The 20,974-nt window shown below is 51.8% G+C and overlaps 1 protein-coding gene across 2 annotated transcripts in view; it reads left to right on the top strand.

Moving 5' to 3' along the window:
* The window catches only part of GFPT1 (glutamine--fructose-6-phosphate transaminase 1), a 34,134-nt gene extending 17,691 nt beyond the window's left edge, over positions 1 to 16,443 (top strand). Inside the window, exons 9-19 of one of the 2 annotated variants that reach the window (XM_039564246.1) lie at positions 965 to 1,070; positions 2,070 to 2,233; positions 2,727 to 2,822; positions 3,116 to 3,213; positions 4,321 to 4,441; positions 5,430 to 5,587; positions 6,998 to 7,112; positions 7,354 to 7,481; positions 8,286 to 8,453; positions 8,781 to 8,942; positions 15,903 to 16,443. In XM_039564246.1, coding sequence (XP_039420180.1) covers positions 965 to 1,070; positions 2,070 to 2,233; positions 2,727 to 2,822; positions 3,116 to 3,213; positions 4,321 to 4,441; positions 5,430 to 5,587; positions 6,998 to 7,112; positions 7,354 to 7,481; positions 8,286 to 8,453; positions 8,781 to 8,942; positions 15,903 to 15,932 — 1,346 coding nt within the window. In that variant the 3' untranslated portion in view covers positions 15,933 to 16,443. Of the gene's footprint in view, positions 1 to 964; positions 1,071 to 2,069; positions 2,234 to 2,726; positions 2,823 to 3,115; positions 3,214 to 4,320; positions 4,442 to 5,429; positions 5,588 to 6,997; positions 7,113 to 7,353; positions 7,482 to 8,285; positions 8,454 to 8,780; positions 8,943 to 9,526; positions 13,599 to 15,902 lie in introns of those variants that run through there. The other variant, XM_039564245.1, reaches the window with a different exon arrangement.
* The last annotated feature ends 4,531 nt before the right edge of the window (positions 16,444 to 20,974 follow it).

The raw sequence follows: 20,974 nt of genomic DNA, 5'->3' as shown, positions 1-20,974 counted from the left end.
ACAACATCAGGATTATGGAATAAATATAGAATGGAGTAACTTCAGTGTTATTGTTCTTCAGCAATGGTCCCATTTTGGTGGATAAGCTGATTAATCCACCCCCACCCTCCCCATACCCTGCACAGTGACTGGCAAATAATTTTGCTCGAGGCTGGTGCTGAGCAGTAGGTGTTGGGTGCCTCATCTGCATCCCTGATGAGCTTCACCACTGAGAAGCAGTGTGGAGGAGGAGGATGAGATGGTATTGGGAATTGCCAGAGTACTCCAGAAAGGATCCTTGGTGAAACACTGAGCTTTTAGGACAGATTTTTCCAGAGCTGATTCGCAGTCCTGTGTCCTCCAGCACCCCTGGATGCCTCCCTGGCCAACAGCACAGGTCTGATTTTCTGATCAGGATGAGGTGGTTGGTTGATAGTGCAGGAGCAATGCAGAGCTCTTAATCCCAGACTTCCTGAGCTGTGAGCTCAGCCAGACAGAAATAGGTTTGGGTTCCACCTGCGGTGCTCAGGGGAGCTGGGTGGTCACACAGGTGGCAGCTCTGAAAGAATTTCCCCAGTGCTGAGAGTAACAGACAATGAAGGAGCAATGCTGGTCCATTTCTGGGGGCTCAGGAGAGTCTCACCAGACAGGAACATGGGAGAAGCTTAAACTGATCAACAGGGCAGGGAAATGTGGCTGCTCATAAAGCATCTTGAATTCTCTGCTAGTGGAGCCACACAAAACTTTAATCTGGATTTTTTCCTGATAAATTCCTCTAAACGTAAAAGTGCACTGTTAATACACTTGCAGACTTATTAAAAAACACAGAAATCTCTTGCAAGCAAACTGAGAAATGGGCACAACAGTACAAGTTCCTTTGCTGTGACCACCTGCAGGCGTGAAAATAGTGCTTCATGTTGGTACCGTGCCTTGGGGCCTCTCTGGGTGCGGCACCTGGGCAGCCCCTGACCCTCCTGTCTCCTAGGGAAAGACAAGAAGGGGAGCTGCAGCCTGTCCCGAGTGGACAGCACCACCTGCCTCTTCCCCGTGGAGGAGAAAGCTGTGGAATATTACTTTGCTTCTGATGCCAGGTAGGGTTTTCCAGCATCTCTGGTGTGTGTAGAAATATCCTGTTTAAAGCTCTCTTGAGCAAGAGATGGGGAGGCTGTGGGTTCTTGGTGAATAAATTGTGTGCATGTGGCCATTACTTCACAAATACCAAAACAGAGTTGCTGTTAAAGGAATGAACACTGACCTTGGAATAGGGTGTTACCCTTCTTCGGGTTCACCTGTTGGTAGGATTTCCCAGTGATAGGAAACCTGAGGGAGTACTGACCTAAATTAGCAGGACAGATGCTAATTATGAGCAGAATTGTGTTGATTCTCCAGGGATCTCTGCACACATGCAATTCCTTCATCATCAAAGGTGGCATATTGCAGTCCCAGAGGAGTGAGAGAGACTAACTTGGCAGCAGCCTTAGCAGAGTTTTTGGGATTCTCTGGTTCAAGAGAAATGAGTGCTTGCTCCAGGAATGTAAAAATACTGCTGTGGTTGATTTCTGCAGCTCTTTCCATCAGAGAATTGTGGAGACTCTTAGGACAGCCCGATGTGTTCTGGTTTTAGAGCTTCTCAGTGACACTCCAGGGAGTGCTGCTGAGCAGATCGCAGGTGCCTCCACAGGGGACAAAGCTGTCCCTGGTTTTACAGATGGGCGAAGTGACATACAGGGAGGGACAGTGGCTTATCCCTGGAAAAACCAAGGAAGGAACAGGCTGTGTTTGAGCAGCCTGTGTGCCAGGGGAAATCCCTGCCCTCCTGACCTCATAGCTCCAGACAGATCCCATTGCTGCACACGCTGCTTTGTCTGAGCAGTTCAGAGCTTCTCCTTAAAGCAGGCACTGAAATTAATAATGAGCCGGGTGGAAAAAAATCCCGTTCCATTGGCAGGGTGGAAATGCCCTTTACAGGAGTGGCCCGATTTTAACAGGCGAGGAAATTCCTCGACTCCGGAGCCGCGCGTGGGGTGTGCTAGGAAGGGCTGAGCCCTGAGCTCCCAGAGCAGGGGCTGATGTGCTCTGTGCCCCCGCAGCGCTGTCATCGAGCACACCAACCGCGTGATCTTCCTGGAGGATGACGACGTGGCGGCCGTGGTGGACGGGCGTCTGTCCATCCACCGCATCAAGCGCACGGCCGGCGACCACCCGGGCCGGGCCGTGCAGACCCTGCAGATGGAGCTGCAGCAGATCATGAAGGGTGAGAGCTGCTGGCTGGCAGCGGGGAGGGGCTGCTGGGTCACGGGGGGAGGGCCTGGAGTCACCCGGTGCCATCCCTGCCCCGAGGGATGCCCGGCCCTCCAAGGGCAGAGGTCCCACAGCCTGGTCCAGTGCTGTGTCACCCTCATGGGCAAAAAAGTCCCCACGTGTAACGGGACTTTCCCTCTAGTTGCTGACACCTTACTGAGGAGAATTGTGGGGCTGAGGATTTTGCCTCCTGCTTGGAGCCATCTGGTTTTTCCAAGACTGATCCCTCACGAACTTGCCAGCCTGGATCTGCCCTTCACTGACACCTTCCAGAAACCTGAATCAAGCTCTCATCATGAGCTGATGTTTTGGCAGAAAAAGAAGTATCAGTTTAATAATCTCTAGCTGGTAACTGGCCTGGTCCAAGCTTTTCCCTACATACACAGGAAAAATGGCAATTACCAGGAGGTAAAGTGTTCTAATTTGTTTTCTTTCTTTCTTCATAGGTAACTTCAGCTCGTTTATGCAGAAGGAAATATTTGAACAGCCAGAATCTGTTGTTAATACGATGAGAGGAAGGGTCAACTTCGATGACTACACTGGTAATTGAGCTTGAGCCTCCCTCATTCCCAACAGCTCTGTATCTAGCAGTTACTGATGGTAGTCACAGGGGAGGAAGTGGGTGATGCAGTGGGAGATGGAAACCCTGCTGGTGTGAGATGAAGTGTGTGTCACAGAGTGCCTCCAGAATTCCACGTGCTGGTGGCAAGATCCCATTTTATGATGGTGTTTTGCTGAGTGGATGATGGAGATGGTAACACGCTGTTAGCATCAATGATCTTGAGAATTTCTCCTACCTGGCCACCCTGATTTTCCTCTCCAATGTTGCTCACAGTGAACCTGGGTGGGCTGAAGGATCACATCAAGGAGATCCAGAGGTGTCGGCGTTTGATCCTCATTGCCTGTGGCACGAGTTACCACGCAGGAGTGGCTGTGAGTGCTGGGCTCTGGGACCTGGGCTGGGCTCAGTGCCAGAATCACAGGCTGGGGTGGGTTTCAGGGACCTTAAAGCCCATCCAGTGCCACCCCTGCCGTGGGCAGGGACACTTTTCATTGTCCCAGGTTGCTCCCAGCCCCGTCTACCCTGGCCTTGGACACTGCCAGGGATCCAGGGGCAGCCACAGCTGCTCTGGGCACCCTGTGCCAGGGCCTCCACACCCTCACAGGGAAGAATTTCCTCCTAATAATCAAATTTAAGTCTACCCTTTTTCAGTTTAAACCCATTCCCCTTTGTCCTGCCACTCCAGGCTCTTGTCCCCAGTCCCTCTCCAGGTCTCCTGGAGCCCCTTTAGGCCCTGGAAGAGGCTCTGAAGTCTTCCCGGAGAGGGTGTGGAGTGTGCCAGGCAGATTAAGGATTGATTTCAGGTTAGGGATTGATTCTTAACCTTAATCAGGTTAAGAGTAAGCAGGTGCACACAGGTGAATGAAGGAGGACCCTTGTGAAAGCTGCAAACACCAGACTTCCAGCTCACAGCAACAGCAGGAGGACATAAAAGCTGATGAACCTGAACTTAGGGAAGTGGTTCCTGTGACTTCCATGGCTGTGGAAAGCTTTGGAAAACAAAGGCTGCTCTGTTGTAAAAAGCAGCTGGCAGGGGAGGGATGATGCAGGAGCAGAATGCAGCAAGGCAGGGGCTGCCAGGAGCCAGGTGGGATTTCTGGTTGGCCTGGGTGTAGGTGGTGGTTTCTGAGTTCTTCAAGCTGCAGTCTGATACACACTCAGGACGCCCAGTATTGCATAATCTGTGTGGAGGGTTACATAATATGTGAGCCTTACTTAAGAGAATTCTCGGTTTGAGGGAGGGGTTGGCCTCACAGGCTGGTGGTGGTGCCAAAGCAAGGTCGCTTCTCACAGGGCTTGTTGGTGACTTGAGTGTGGGCACTACTGAGTAATTAAAGTATAATCCAGCACTGATTTTCATGTGGGACTTTTAACAGTAATATTTTCCAGTGTGTGGCAGCTAGAAAGCTTTTTTTGTGCAAACACTTGGTTTTATAAACATGATGTAATACCTGACTTCCTGCCCCTCCTTGTGCCAGACCCGCCAGGTGCTGGAAGAGCTGACGGAGTTACCTGTCATGGTGGAGCTGGCCAGCGACTTCCTGGACAGGAACACCCCCGTGTTCAGGGACGACGTCTGCTTCTTCCTCAGCCAGTCAGGTACGGGCTCCCTTCCCCAGCCTCACTCCCTCCTGCCCAGAATGGAGGGAGAAGGCAGCAGGGCCAGGTCTGGTGCCTGTCTGCAGGACTGTGTGTGGTGATGTGAGGGAGGACGCTCAGATTCCAGGGCTGGGAGGTTCTGCTCCCTCCAGCTGCAGCTGCTGCAGGGCTCCTGTGGCTGACAGGTGGAACAGGAGTTTTGTTTCCTTTCTCTGCACCGATCAACAGACTGGAAGTGCTGCTGAGCTCGGGGTGAAGGCAGCTCCACAGCTCCTTTGGAATAGTTTTAGTTCCCTAGTTAAAGCACCACCATATGGTGGATTGGAGCCACAGAAGAAAGGAAACTCTTAGACATGAATATCAGAAAATCCAACTAACTTGGAATGGAGTAGGAGATAAAAGGCACACCGAGGCATAAAAGAATTTATATGAGGTACTTCATATTTTCAAGGACAACTGCAATGCAAAACGTTTTTTTTCCCTTCTTAATTGCATTTACCATTTCAGGTTTTCATGACTGATCTTCAGCTGTGACACTAAAACCAGTCATTACTTTATCTCCACAGGTTAAAATACCCTCTTGGGAGCAATTTTTTTCTCCTCTGTAGCAATTTCTTTCTTCTCAGTACCAAATGTCTCAGAATATCCACTCTGTGGGGGGCTGATGGTCAGGTTCTCCCTGGGCTTTTTGAAGACATATTTTTTTAAACCATAGCAGAACACTGGCTTTTCCTTACACCAAATGCTGCGGATAGGTTTTGTGTTTTCTGGGTGTCACTGCCCTGTGTTCAGGGTTCAGACACAGCGTGCTGGGGCTGAAGTGGCTGCTGCCACCTCCTTGGCTTGCAGGGAGCACAAACCTCTGGGGCTGTGTTTGGGGACTTGGTGCATTTCCCACCTGCAGTGGCAGCAGAGCAGCAGCACTGAGCCCCCATCCCTGTGCTTCCCTGTGCTTCCCTGTGCTTCCCTGTGCTTCCCTGTGTTCCAGGCGAGACAGCAGACACCCTGATGTGCCTTCGGTACTGCAAGGAGAGGGGAGCCCTGACCGTGGGCATCACCAACACCGTGGGCAGCTCCATCTCCCGCGAGACCGACTGCGGGGTGCACATCAACGCGGGCCCCGAGATCGGCGTGGCCAGCACCAAGGTGGGCCACAACCCACACCCCTCCCTGATTTTATTTGGTGTTCCTGCCACCAGAACCCCTCCTGGAAGGGCTTGGCCCCGTTAAATGCTTCCTGTTCCCTCTGTACCTGTCGCTGCTGATGGTTGTGCAGTTACAGACCAGCAGCACCCTGTGTGTTCTCTGTCCTGGAGCTTGCAAAGGGCTTTTTTTTGGTCCCTTTTTAAAATGAAATAATATAAGGAAACTGCATTAAACATTGAAAACAAATGGGTCTCAGAGGGAATGATTCCCTAAGAGGTCAGCATTCCCTTTGCCATTGTTTGTCTCGAGGTGCAGATTCAGTTTAAACTAAGGTCAGAGATGAAAAAGGAAATTAATAGACAAGATAATGGAAACTTTGTCTGCATGTAACTCCCTCACTGGCTCTGCTTTACCAAAGAAAATGGGATATTAAAACTATACTTTTAACAAATGGGAGAACGGTCTTTTACAGAAAGCTACTATTTGTGTCCAGATAACAGGATTATTCTGGCTATGTGTGATACAGTATGAAATAACTTACTTTGCTGCGTTTCATTTTGATGAAGTGCTTGTGCATGGTGAAATCTGCTTTGGTTTAGTTATATTTAGAGGCGAGATGATGTCAATCTGTTACATAAATTCAGCCAAAAACCACATTTGAGTTTAATAGTTCATTGGGGAATTTGATCATGGAAAATTCATGAGTCTCTTACAAGAAACTCTTGAACGAGCTATTTGTCCCTGTTGTTTTCACATGGCCAACAGTTACAGTTTGGAGATAAATGGCATTTTTTCTCTGATGCTGTGGGGAGTTACCAAAGTTGTGCATGTATGAAATAGGGTCTTGAAAAGTTTCTGCCCTCAGGTTGCCCAGAACTTCCTTTTGGGAATATTCTAAACAGCCCAGGCATGTTAATGTGGCTGCTGGGTGCTCTTGCAGACAGTGGAGCCTTACTCAGGGGAGAGGTTCAGGAGAGTCTGTTCTTAGAGAAGGGAGGTGGGAAATCACAGCTGCCTTTGTGTTCCTTGAGTGTGGTCCAAAAAGATCTCAGCTGGTTGTCGTGGGCTTCCAACAAACATCTCCAGTCAGCGGCCTGCTCTTGTCCAGTGTTCTCAGGAGTCACTTGCAGTAAAGGAGGACACGGGTATGGTCACAAAATAGGGTTTAGTAGTCACCAGGGAATCTTAGAATATAAAGTCTTGGTTGTTGTGTCTGAATCTCCTGGAGTATGAGGAGATCATCACGTGCCTCTGTTGAGATCTGCTCAGGTGAGATTTGCCTTGTGAGCTCACGTTCGTTTTTGCTGCTGACTTGGAATAAAAGCTGCCACTTGGTCTGAGGATTTCACCTGCTGGGTGACAATCACCTGGCTGGTGCAGCAGTGACGTTTCTCTCATGCCCCACCCCAGGCCTACACCAGCCAGTTCGTGTCCCTGGTGATGTTTGCCCTGATGATGTGCGATGACAGGATCTCCATGCAGGAGCGGCGCAAGGAGATCATGCGGGGGCTGAAGGGGCTGCCAGGTAGGACCCCGGGCAGAGCTGGACCCTGCAGAGAGGGGCTGGGGGGATCGGGAGGGCAGCAGGGCTGTCACAATTCCTCGTTCTCTCTGGTGTCTCCAGGCCACCAAACTGGACCAGTAAAACTCTGAGCCTGGGGATTTTACAGGTCGCTGCTGGCTGTGTGAGTGAAGGGTGAGTGGGGTGTGTAGTGTGAGGCACACACATGAGCACACTCAGTCTGGACTCTTCCCCTTCCCTCTAGACTTGATTAAAGAAGTGCTGAGCATGGATGATGAGATCCAGAAGCTGGCCACAGAGCTGTACCATCAGAAGTCTGTCCTCATCATGGGACGTGGCTACCACTACGCCACGTGTCTGGAGGGAGCCTTGGTGAGATTTCTTTATTTAAAGCTGGCTCAAACACAGCCACAGACTTCAGACCTCTGCACAGGGAGCAACATCTGGCTGCAAGTGCAGTTGTAAATGCAGCCATGGCTCTGCTGTGTTGGCCAACACTGGGTTAAATGGAGGGCCCTGGCACAGGGTGCCCAGAGCAGCTGTGGCTGCCCCTGGATCCCTGGGAGTGTCCCAGGCCAGGCTGGACACTGGGGCTGGGAGCCCCCTGGGACAGGGGTGGCACTGGATGGGCTTTAAGGTCCCTCCAACCCAAACTGTGCCATGATTACAAATAACTGAAAGTCACTGTGACATTGCTGAGGCTGCTGCTGGAAGATTCCCATGTCACAGGCTACAATGGGTTGGAAGGGTATGTTTTCCATGTTCACGCTGGGAATGCTTTACTGCACAAACTGGGCACCCTAATAAATTGAAAACTGAGCGTGTACTTTCCAAACCCATACACTGCAGCTTCTACATTTGAGGAGATTCCTGTTGTCAGTACTGTCCCACTGCCAAGCAGTCGTGTCCTCTTTGCCCAGTCAGGCTGGGAGGATGGCTGTGGTGGCTGATGGCAAGTCATAAGGGCTGTGGTGCTTTGGTGGTACAGCTGGAGGTGTTGGTGGCCTGAACAGCCCAGCCCAGGGGCACTGCTCGGATCTGGGTTTTTTGGCCTGACTTGCTTGGATCTGAGGAGAGCCAGAACTGAGTTTCACAAAGTGCAAGAATTCACAGAGGTGATTAAAAAAAATAAAGTAGCATGTTGCTCAAAGTTTTATGAATTTTTTCCCCCTCTAGAAAATAAAAGAAATCACCTACATGCACTCGGAAGGGATCCTGGCCGGGGAGCTGAAGCACGGCCCGCTGGCCCTGGTGGACAAGCTCATGCCTGTGATCATGATCATCATGAGAGACCACACCTATGCCAAGTGCCAGAACGCTCTCCAGCAGGTCATTGCACGGCAGGTAAGGGCCTGGTAAGGTCTGCAGTGCATCAGAAGTGATGCTTTTAATAGAAGAGCAGTTCACAGACACCCAGACTGCTCACTTCGGTGTCATTGCCCACATGTGAGTTCAGTAAGTACTGTGGGCATTTCAAGAGCAAGTTTTGCAACAACTGCAGAAGCCTGGCGTGGTCTGCTTAACCCTTAAATACCCCACAGGGCTGCCCAGGGGATGTGATGCTGTTTGGTTCTAAATTGAGTAATAAATTTTGCCACTGACACTCTGCAGAGAAGTGAGGAAAGAACCTTCCAGAGACCTGCTTTCCTTCAGCATTCCCCTCTGTTGCAGGGACGACCTGTGGTGATTTGTGACAAGGAGGACATCGAGACCATTAAGAACAACAAAAGAACAATCAAAGTTCCCCACTCAGTGGACTGTCTGCAGGGGATCCTGAGTGTGATCCCTCTCCAGCTGCTGGCGTTCCACCTCGCCGTGCTCAGGGGCTATGATGTGAGTACAGCACTGCTTCCTCCTGCACTCTGTGTGCTGCCGTGTGCTGGGCGATGCTGCAGGGCTCGGGGGGTGTCTGTGTGACTGCTCGAGCTGCTGGAATGCCCAGGTCCAAGGACTGTCCTGGCCAGTACAGAACTGGGAGGAGGCCCAGTACACGCGGCCGAGTCTGGTGCGGCTGAGCTGGGACGTGTGTCTGGTCTGGTAGGAGCTCACAGGTTCTGGAGGGCTGGCAGGGAGCTCAGAGAAGGCAACGACCCTCACAAGGGTGCTTGGCAAACAGTTTGGTGTTAGGTATTTGATCTTAATACAGACACTGGCCTCTACCTGTTATCAGTGACCTCTTATCATTTGAGCACTGGAACTACGTGGACTAAAGGGACTCCCTCCTTAGTTTTGAGAGGAGTTGTAACAATTAAGGTTGTGGACTTTTTTCTGCACTGATTATCCTAAATTAACATGAGAATATGTTGAATTGTTTTCAGTTGAAACACAGAACAGACATTCCACACGTTACGAAGTTATACACAAACAAACAGTGTGTAAATACTCACAAGCCTGTTCTTTCTCCTCCCTCTCTGCAGGTTGATTTTCCAAGAAATCTGGCCAAGTCCGTAACTGTAGAGTGAAAGATCATCTGAATCATAGGGGCAAAGGGGAATTAAATGAAAGACTTTTTTTGGTACCAAAATAACTTGATTTTAAAGCCCCCTAGGTAAATCTTATTTTGCTAAATCATTGTTTGTGTGTAAGATCACCATAATTCCATTACATTAGTGATTGTCCAATTGATTCCACATGCTATGTCAATAGCTCTGGGTTTTTTTGAACAACAGACTTCCATGAAAGATGTTAAATGGTTTTCCTTAAAGATTGCTGAGTCTTCTAGGTAAGGGGCCCTCCATTTTACTTTGAGCTGATGTCATTGTCTCTTACCCCATGTGGCTCATTCCAGTCATTGATGAGAAACCACTGAAGGAATTAATCAGTCAGCTGTCATGCTCTCAGGCAGTGAAGCAGGACACCAGAATACACACCTGGAACAAGAGCTGGTACTGGTCACGCTTGTGCAGATATTCTACCAGTGAAGGAAACTGCAGACAAGCCTTTGGGTAAATTCCTGCCTCAGGTACACGAGGGAATTCAGCTGAGCTGTCACAGCCTCCTCGCTCCTGGGCACGTGGTGAATGTGCCAAGGAGAGAACGCTGCTCCAGAAGGATTTTATCTATGCCAAAAACATAGCAAGTGACAATCTCGTAGCCATGGTGGCCACGGCGTGGTGTGACCCCAGTGTGGCCAGTGGGACCCGCCCTAGCTGGGACTGGGAGCACTGGCTGGCCAGTAGGGGTGAGGGCAGAGAGGAGGGACCAGTGCTCGCCCTGAGCTGGTGGCTGTTGCTGCTGATGGTTGGTTGGGGTTTTTTTAAAACAAGTGCTGAGGGTTTTCCCCCCAAACTGAGGGGCACTGGGGCATTGTAACACACCTGAGTGTCCCAGCTCTGTGGACACACCTGGGTGTCCCAGCTCTGTGCAGGGCTTTTTGCTGCAGGTCACTCTCTGGTCTGGGTGTCTTTCTGCCTTGTGTCTCCCCAGCAGAGAGGGCTCTAAAGCTCCTTCCTGAAGCTTGTTTAGCCAAAGTCCCCTGATGACAGCGAGGGCTCAGGTTTATTTAGCAGCAGTTCTTGTGTGACTTGTGTCAAATTCAGCTGATTTCAAATTGAAGGGGATAAAAAGGCTCCATAAACACGACACAAATAAATACCTTGGTAATATTTCTATAACAAGCTTGAAGAGAATCAGAAATGACACAGAAAATATACCTTCAGGACTCAAAACTTTTCTGAGGAAAAGTTGGCTTTTTCTGAGTCATCAAAGGGCAGTTATTATGTATTTCCTAATGCAAAAAGGTGAATTTCCTCCCACCTTGCTGGGTTTTGAATTAACCTTACACAGGCACCGTAAAAACATGCTACCAGGTATAAAGTGGTGCTGATGAATATTCCAGGTCATTTACTGCCCCTGAAAAATGGCTTTAGCAGATGCAGTGCCTGGGGACTGCCCAGCACCCTGCAAACCCCGGTTCCCCTGGCACAGGGCGCCAGTGCTGTACAAACACGACCCAGGCTGGTCCATGGCTGCTCCGAGTAAGGCATTCCCAAAGACTCTGCAGGAATTCTGCAATGTATAAACCCACAGGGACTATTTCACTGCAGTTCAGTGTCAGCTCAAGGCTCAGTTTCATTGTGAGAATGAAATGCTGCGTGCCTGGAAACAGCTTCTCAAAGCCAGTGTATGTGTTTATTATCATATTCAGACTATTAATTTATGAACACATTGTGCTGCCAGTGTCTGTTTAAGAACAAAGTAGTAAATGCTGCATTTTAGTTCAGCAAATGCTGTGTGTGTGAGGCACTGCCCTGGGGCAGCTGTGCCTCTGCCTAAACATGACCAGGAGCCCTCCCTGCTTCACTGGAGGATGATAATTGTCCTTAAGGAAAAAACAAGGCACGTTCAGTGCTAACAGGTGGAAGACAGGTCCTCCTCTTCCTCCTCCTGCTCCTCCTCCTCCTCTTCCTCTTCCCTCCAGCTTGCTTAAGAGAAACTGTGCAGGGCTGGATCCAGGCCGGGCTCCCCCTGGATCCTCCTGGCACAGGGATGTGCAGTGTCCCCATCCTTTGTTCTGAAACAGCCCCACAAGGGAATTATTTTGGAACGGATGCCCTTTTTCCCCGCCTGCAGCCAGCATTGCTTTTGCCCTGCCTTGCACAGAGGGCTGCCCGTGGGCAGGGGGGGCAGACACCCCTGTGAACACAAGCTGCTGCTCAGCAGAAGTTTGTTAGTGCAGGCTGCTACATTTGTGAAAGTTGTGTACAAAGAGGACCAAAGAACAGGAGTCTGAGTCAGAAATGTCCGCTGTGACACGGCCGTGTCGGTGGAGCTGCAGAGCTCGTGCTGAGCTCTCTGGGTTTGTGCTGTGCCAGACAAATCCTTGTTCTGTGTAGCTGGGGGTATTGATGGGTCAGGGGAACAGGTAGTGCCCACCCCCACCTCTGCCAGCAAACTGCCTGGAGTGTCAAACTCTTGTCTGCCAAATCTGAGGGCTCGGAGCTGTTGCAGTGAGGCTGATGGATGTTGTAGGCTCGGTCTCAAAGGATGCTCTGGAGCACACCTGTGTGAAGAATTTCTCTGCTGAGCGTAGCAGGGAACCTGTTAAAGCATCTCGTTGTTGTTGCCATGCAGTGTGAAGTGAGAATGTACAAAGGACTCTTTTTAGCTTTCCTTACCTCATTTTGTCCACGTGTTGCATTTCGATGAACAGATGATGTTTCTCTTTTCCGTAGAAAACTTTTAGGATGTCTCGTGGTATTTATTAACAGCCAGTCTTCTGCTCTCCCAAATGAATGTTTTGCTTACTGAGCCAGTAAAATTCTCTCCTTCCTCACTGAGATGTTGAAAAATTCAGTAGCCCTGTCTCTAAAATTGAGCCACAGGTAAATACAGAGAAAGGCTTTTGCCATCTGGAATAGCAGCTCCTATTTCTGCCTGCTTTGGTCACAGTTTATTTTTGGTATAAATAACTCTGTTCCTCACCTGCAGAGACTCAAGGGAAGCCCTGAGGTCTTGGGGGGTTTTAATTTCCAAAGACCAGAGAGCTCCCAGCTCAGCATATGTTTCTGCCCAGCAGTTCTCAGACAGATTTCACACTGCTGGGAAGATTCCACACACACACAAATGGAGCTGCACATGGAATATGCTGCAGCCAGAAAGGTTTTTTTCCCCCAGCCCTGCTGCAGAAGGGCTGTGGACAGTTTTTTCCTAGATTTGTCCTAGTCAGCACTGTCTGTGCACATTCTCACCAAGAGCCCCCAGCAGTGCCTGGGTGGCTGGCCCTGGGCAGGGCCGTCTCCTGTGGCTCTTCTGTCCCAAAAGCTGCCTGGACTCCCTGTGTTGGGTCAGGCTCAGCCCCCTGTGCTGAGAGAGCCAAAAGCTTCACCCAGAGCCTTTCCCAGCCACCTGGGATGGAGCTCGTGGGCCTCATGCAAAACCTCAGTGTGGAGCCTTAAGCCCAGCCCAGGCACGGGGGGCTGGTTGAGCTGCAGAGTGAAGCATCCAAAGGCACAAGTCAGACCCACACCAGTGCAGAATTGGGCCTTTCCCCTTCCTGGCTGTCCCTAGGAGTCCTTGATGCCACAAGCAGGTGCCTGGTGGCCGTGTTGGATGGAGGGAGGGACTAAAATTAAGTGGCTTAAGTGGCGCGTCAGTGTTTAGCTGTGGCTAATTTTGGATCCTACCTGAATGTACCAAACTTGCCTCAAAGCATGGAGTCCCTCCTCTTCATCAGAAACAGGAAGAAGAAGAAACATTTGGGTTGAAAAAAAAAGGAAAGAAAACTATTTGCCTTCAATTCAGTTTCTGTAAATAGACATTTGAGTGGCAAACCCACATTTCCTCCCTTGTAGATTCTCTGCCTCTGCTGTACATATCCAGCTGGCTTGGGTTGTGGGGACCAGACTGTACCGTGTTTCCTGTCGTGTGCTGTATGCAGAAGATGTCTTACTTTTGTCTGTAGTGTTTTATAATTTGGGTTTTGTCTCTTTGCTTACTTTTTTTGTATCTCACCCTTTGAATAAAATCAAGTGCCCTACATGAAACAAACGGAATTACTGGTCTTCAGTTAAATCCATTAAGAACAGGTGTAGCCCCTGTGGAAGTTAAGAGCTGGATGTACAAAGCGGAAAACCTCAGGGCTTAACTTGCCCCTCTCCTGACCAGCCAGGCTCTTTTCAGGTCAGAGATTCAGCCTGTATTTCATTTTTTGCATTTCACCTGCCCTTTCCTAACCGATTTTTTCCACTCTGTGGAAAGCCTATCAAATCCCCCTAAGGCAGAACAGTTCCTGCAACCTTCTGTTCCTTAATTCTTATTTAATGACCCCTTTTCTATCACTGAGAAGGTTGCAGTCAGCACAGCCCATACCTGCCCCGTGCTCGGTGAGCGTTTCTCACGTTCCACAACTTCTGAAAATTCGTGGCTTCTTTTCCCAGGAAGAGCCCTGCGTGGGTAAGGCTGAGCTGGGACCGTGGGGGTCATGTCAGACCAACGCTGGGGGCTCAGGGCTTGCTCAGGGCTCAAACACACCTGGGTGGCTTTGTAAGGGAATCCCACGGTGACAAAACGCTGAAACCCCCCCTCCTCCAGCTGGGCCATTCAGGGATTGGTTTCCTCAGGGACCTTTGCCTCTCCAGGGGTGCAGCATCAAACTCCAGCGTTGACTTTCTTAGACAAAGGGAGCAGCTCAGGCTTCTCCTGTCAAAGACCTTTCCTGTACAAGAAGCAGCCGTGAAAGGCTGGGGGGGCTGGGCCGAGCTCATGGCCTGCACAGGGGGACACAAACCCCACGAGGTACCTGAAGCTGGCTGCGTAACCAGAGCCACCCTCCAGTACAGGGGGTGGGTGGGAAAAGCCAGCTGCAGCCACCAAACCTCTCCAGCACGAGCCCAGCACAGACAGAATGGCCCCTGTGGCCACTGGCCACTCGGGGGCCACTCGGGGCCGTGGCAGGGACTCTCATCCTTGCTGGCATTCCTTGCAGCAGCTCCTTTCCCCAGGCTTTGCCCAGCCCAGCGCTGGAACTGCTGACAGGGAAAATTCTCTTCTGCCCGGACAGCCCCAGCTGGCCCTGCCTGAGGAGAGCCCAGGCACACGGGCCCCACACCAGGGCAGGATGGTCACTCTCAGAGGTGACCTCCAGCCTCCCTGGTGACACAACACCGAGCCTGAGCCTCCGGCCCTCACCCGCTGGAATTTAGGGGGGATTTCAGACCTGCACAAAGCTGGGCATGACGCACGCAGGAGAAGTTCCCACTGAGCCACACCATGAGGAGAGACAGGTTTCGGAGACCCAGTGAAGGTGTGTGCCAGCCCTTGCTGACAGAGGATGGCAGTTCTCATCCTGCCCCTCTCCACCTGAGCCTGGCACAGCCACGTCCCCTCCCTCGGGCCCTCAGGAAGGCTCAGACAGAGCCTGAAGTGTTGGATGAATCCAGTGCCTCTGTGGATGAATGAAGTGGCTTGAGGATGTCCCTGCAGGACCCCAGCCAAGCCAGACAGGGGCTGAGGGGGTCCAGAGGCACCTGCATGCAGTGGAGCAGCTGGATTAGGGAGGAATTTTTGCTGTATGGACACAGGAGCTGGGACAGGGATCAGCAGGGGCTGAAGTCATCTGCTTCTCATTCTGCTCCAGGTGCTGCCAGCCAGGAACAAGGGTTTGTCACAGCCCCAAGGTTTGTCCCAGGCTTTGCTGGCTCAGCTGAGAGGGGCAGGAATGGGCTCAGGAAGCACCTGCAGGCTGGGTCTCACCTGGGTGAAGCCCAGCACAGTGAAAGGGGAAGGAGGCAGACATTTGGGGGCAATCATCTCTCCCAGAGAAGGACATCTGAATTTTCCCCTGCTGGAAAGGTCACTGCTCAGCCACCAGATGCCACTTTGTGCAGTGCAAGGTGCCACTGAGGGCACAGCTCCTGCTGAGCAGGAGAGACAAAGCAAGAGCTCAAACCTGCTCCTAAATCCTTTGCCCTTTGGAATCTGCCCCATCTCCCCAAGGAGTGCTCTGGATGTCACACCCCTCCCGTTTGTGTTACCACGTGTCTAAGGCCCCTCAAATCCAGGGGTTTTCATTCCCCACACTGCAGTGGTGCTGGATCGATGCCACGAGCAGCCAAAGACCCCGTCCCAGGGCTGTTGTTTTTATGGCTCCTGTCCCTGTTGCAGGGGGATCATTCCCTGTCCCAGGGCTGTTGTTTTTATGGCTCCTGTCCCTGTTGCAGGGGGATCATTCCCTGTCCCAGGGGCATCATTCCCTGTCCCAGGGCTGTTGTTTTTATGGCTCCTGTCCCTGTTGCAGGGGGATCATTCCCTGTCCCAAGGCTGTTGTTTTTATGGCTCCTGTCCCTTTTGCAGGTCGATCGCATCGCTGCCTCCAGAGACTGAGCACCAGCACTGCCCCCGGAGCTGCTGCAGCGCCCGAGGGCCTCGAGGAGCAGGAGCCAGGGGTGAGCTGGGACAGCCAGAGAGCGCCCTGGGGTGACACCGTCCCTGGGGTGACACCGTCCCTCATATGACACCAGACCTGTGGTGACGCTGGCCCTGGGGTGACACCATCCCAAAGGTGACACCAGCCCAAAGGTGACATTGGCACGGAGGTGATGCCATCCCAAGGGTGGCACTATGCCAAGGATGATGCCATCCCAAGGGTGACACCAGCCCTGGTCCCACCGAGGCCCCAGTCTTGGTCCCCTCTACTCCACAGCCCAGCCCAGCACCCTAAGTGTGAGTGAGTAGCACTGAACAAAGCCCGGAGCCACCCCTGGGTGGGTGACACACACTCAGAGGTTGCTCTGCTCACTGCTTGTGTTTTGCACTGAAGTTCTTGTCTTGTTTGTAGGTTTTAAACAATAAAAAGCTCCAAAGATTGTCTTGATTTTTAGAGCAAATGCCAAAAGCGGAGTGCTCTGCTTTAGAAATGCCGGTTTGTCTGTTCTTGGATGGTTCCTTCCCTTCTTGGCTTCTGCAGCCCAGGAAACAAAGCCAAATTCACAGCTCCTCCCTGCTCCCCCTTCTTTCCCTGTTCAGTGACAGTTCTGAGGGCTTTGACTCAGATTTCCCCCCTTGTGTCTCCTTCAGACAGAGCTTGAGGGCTGGGCCTTCAGTCCTGGTGGTGGCTTTGTCACAAGAGCCTGGCTGGACAGTCCTGCACTTTGCTCAACACACCAGACCCATGGGGACAAGGACAGTTCGTCAAAAATACCCCAACCCAACCCCAAAACCCGCTGAGGTGTCCACAGCGAGCTGCTGGGAGTAGAGAAAAGCCAGCACCTCCCACAGGACTAGCTCAGGAAACTCCAAGCCCACGAGGGAGGCAGAGGAGCAGGGGTTTGGTGTCCACACTCGGGGAGCCCAGCAGGAATCAGCTCCTCTGACGGGAGTGCATTTAAAAATTAATACAGAGCGAAAATGTTCCAGGCTGCACCAGCCCCAACTGGACTGACAAAGCAAAGCTGGGAAAAGCTTTGATGCTTTTGCACAAAACCAAAGCCCCGACAGTGCAGAGCGTGTCCAAGGGCAGGCCCAGCCCCTCCTGCTGCAAACTGGTGCAGCTCTGCAAGGCATTGCTGATCGAGGCAGCATCCCCCTCCCTGCCGGGGCCAGAGATCCCTGAGCTCCTCCAGCAGCCTCCTCCCCGCTCCCTAGAGCACGGGAAGCAGCTCTGGGATCCCTCTGGGATCCCTCAGCGTTCGTGCATCACAAACTGCAGCGCTCTGGGCTCGGCACACGGAGCATCCCACAGCTCATCCCTTCCCGGCTGCAGAGAGGGAGGAGGAGGAGGAGGGAAAAAACCCAACCCAAACCAACATCCTGAGGTTCCAGTGCAGTGATTTATCACCGAGCTGGCTGCAGACAGGCACACAGACGGACACACAGACACAGACAGACAGACAGCCCCAGTGCAGCTGATGCTGCCTCGCTGTCTCCCCGCGGACCTCACTGTGATTAAATCATGTTCCAACAACAGCAGAGAGGCAGGGGAAAAGCGGTCAGGAATTTTTGGACAGGAAATAGATGGGAAGAGGAGGGGAGTGTGAGGGACACGAGCAGTTCACTGCTCTGTCCTCTCCTGCAGCCACAGGGGGAGGAACCCCCAGGGCCGGGGTCCCCATTCCCACGAGCTCCTGTCCCCATGGTGGTGGCATCCCTCTCTCCGAGGTCTGTGCAAGCTCAGCGGAGCCGAGCTGAGCCCAGAAGGAGTTGGCATCACTTGAATCCAAAGGCATTTTCTCCAAGCACAGCGGGGACCACAGGGAAAGGAACATCTCAGAGAATTCCCTGACAGGCACCGGACACTCTGCCGGCTGCAACCGCCCCAAATGAACTCAAACCCCTTCTCTGGTGCTTCAGCTCAGAGTTATTCAAGAGGATTGCACTGAACTCCTTTAGCTCCTGCAGTGGTTTGTCTGCAGCAGGGATGAACCAAGGACCAGGACCAGGACCATTCGTGGTGGCAGCAGAGCTCCTGAGCAGGAGGAGCCCATCACTGCAGGACCACGGCTGTTCCCAGCTGTCACTGGGATAACTGGGGAGGAAACACTCAGAGAAACCATCCCACAGCCTCCAGCCATGAGCACCCATCGGATCAGGCCTCTGGAGAAGGGATCCATAAGGCTGTCTGTAAATGTGACTCTGCCAAGATGCTTTAGATGTCTGCAGCAGAGCATAAAGTAACCATTGTCAGCTTGAAAAATGCATTAGACCTCAAAAAGGCCTCTGGTAAAAAGAAAGAATAAAAAAAGGGGGGCAGAGAGAAGGGAGAAAAAACTGTTTATTTTTCAGTTTTGCCCGACTACAGTTTGCAGTAAATATTTTTTTCAGATAAATAATTTGCTGCTGTTGTTTTCAGACAAATACAACAAATAAATCTCCCTTGTTTAAAGCCTTGATCTGAATTACTTTGTAGAGAAACGCAAACGTTTCCTCTGGGGACTCAGCATTCTCCTCCCCTAAGTACTGCAGCAAACACGGAGAGGTGAAGATCTCCCAGAAGAAGCTCAGGAGCTCTGCCCTGCACACCCCCGGTGGTGCCACCCGTGTCCCCCGTGTCCCTCGTGTCCCCCATGTCCTGCCCCGCGCCCACCCCCGGAGCCAGCGGGAAGTTTCCTCCCCCCCCGGCAATCCCACGCAGGGATTTCTGTGATTTCCCCTGTTCAGACTGGTTCCAGAGCTGTTCTGCTGTGGGAGCTCAGAGGTGTCAGAGTTCCTTCTCCAAACCCAGATTTGGATTCACTGTGAATTATTCATGGTGCTCCCGACCTCTGCCTGCTAACCCTGAATAATCAAAGACCCCTTAAGCCAACAGGATCCCTACCTGCTGTTCCCCACAAAGATCTGTGTTTATCCTACTGAATCAATGGATTCCCTGGCTGTTCTCCAGCAGTTTGTGCCTTCTTTTTTCTCCCTCACATTTGGGTCTGTTTCTTATTTATTTAATTTTATGTTGTGGGAATGTAGAAATGTGCCACAGTGGATGGGGCCGCTGGCCTGGGTGGTCCCACACTTGGCCCAGCTGGTGCCTGAGTCAGCCAAGCTTGTTGCAGGAAAGAATCCTTTGGAAGGGGTATAAAGTGAAGGCCAAACCCTGCGGTCCTTGTTCCATAAAACATCCCCAGGACGCCCCAGCGCCTCCAGCACCAGCAGCTGTCCCCAGACACAGCTCCCTCTGTTCCTCAGGACAGGCAGACGCCGTCAGTGAGGGACAGACCCCCCCTCACAGCCCATCCTGGAGAGGGGCAAATCAACCAAACAGGAACATCCAGGCTGGAAAAAGGCACAGGTGGGGACCAGGACCCCTGTGGCTGATGCCACCAGGCACTGAGGGGGTTTAACCCAGCACAGCTGCAGGAACCTGGGGGATGATGCTGCACCACCTGCAAATCATGGGACCCTGGGATGGTTTGGGTGGGAAGGAACTTTAAAGCCCATCCAGTGCCACCCCTGCCATGGGCAGGGACACCTCCCACTGTCCCAGGAACAAAACTGCTGAACACTTTTCCTGGGGTTTTTTTGCCTCTGAAGGCTGAGGGTGTCCCATGTACCCTCAGGTCGCCCATTGCCACAGCCAGGAATTCAAACTGCATTTCTCTGCCTTATCTGGGTCAATGCAAATTTCCTCAGTCTCCCAAAAAGCATCTTATGAGATTCTCCTACAGCTGCAAAGGAGAGAACAAGGGTTTGCTGTCATGTCTGGAGGAGGAGTTGTTGTCACAGGAATGTCTCAGAGCACCCAGGACACAAGTCACAGCTCTGCCAACAACTCCCTCTTTCACCCTTGACAGGTTATGTGCCTCCCCATCCTTCCTTAATGAAAAACCAGACTTATTTTATTTTGCAAGTCGATTATTTTTGCTGGATTATCTCAGGCTGGAGGAGCAGCCTGGCCCAAGCCACCCCAATCCCTCCCCAGACAGGGACAGGCAGAGGCAGACAAGTGATGATGACTTCAGAATTTGACCTTCTGAGCTGGGCTGTTTGAAAAAACAAACAAGAAGCTGTCTGATGCTGCTGCAGTTATTTCAATACATTTTTAGCAACTGGAAACCTCTCCAGTTTCCACGACAGGCTGTGGGACAGGCGGCTGGGATCACTTTTACTTTCAGCATCGCACGCCCCCAGACACTCACCCTACCCCCAAAAAGTTATCAACTGTCAAGCTCACACCAAAGCAGAAGCTCCCCAGTTCTGTCCCGTGGCACCAGCTCTGGCAGTCTGTGGGATGCTGCCCCTGCAGCCCAGGCTGGCTCCCTCCCTGCCCTGCCTTAGACACAGCTGAAAATACCCCCCACTCATTCCCAGTGTTGTTTTCCCACATCTGCCGCTGCTGTGGTTACTGCAGCCCTTCAGAGCAGGGAGGGTGGGGCCCTGCACACGGGGAGGGCATTTCCAGGTGTTTCATCCTTTCATCCTTTTATTTAAGGTATTCAGAGGCTCACAAGTGCCCACACCTTAAATAAAACCCGGGAATCAATCCCAGCCTCCTCCCCTTCAGTCAGGAGCATCTGCAATGTACAGAAATTTTCATCCTGTCTGAACCCAGGCACTGCAGAGCCCAAAAATCTCACTTTCCCAGAGGATTTTCCCAGCTTTTCTTTCAAACAGCTCCAGATTTGCCCCCACAGGTCACAGCCACGGCAAGATGGGATATTCCATGGGAATGCTGACTGGCAGGCAGAGCTTGTCAAGGCCAGAGGTGCTCACGTTTCACATGTCACCAGGAACAGACTGAAGGAATGCAGACATTCCCTATTCCTGCCCGGCTTTTCCTTTCTCAGAGACTTTCCATTGAGTAAGAAATACCTCGAGAAAGGATCCCGACACCCCTGCTCCCTGGTGGGCCCACACTGACCACAGGGTCTCACAGGCAGCAGGGGAGAAACACAGAGCATCTCCTGGAGGCAGCTGAAGACTCACACACCCAGAGGGGA

This window comes from Corvus cornix, chromosome 22 (assembly GCF_000738735.6).
Source record: "Corvus cornix cornix isolate S_Up_H32 chromosome 22, ASM73873v5, whole genome shotgun sequence".
Taxonomy (NCBI): Eukaryota; Metazoa; Chordata; class Aves; order Passeriformes; family Corvidae; genus Corvus; species Corvus cornix.
Note: the sequence above shows the minus strand (reverse complement) of the source record. Positions and strands in the feature narration are given on the sequence as shown.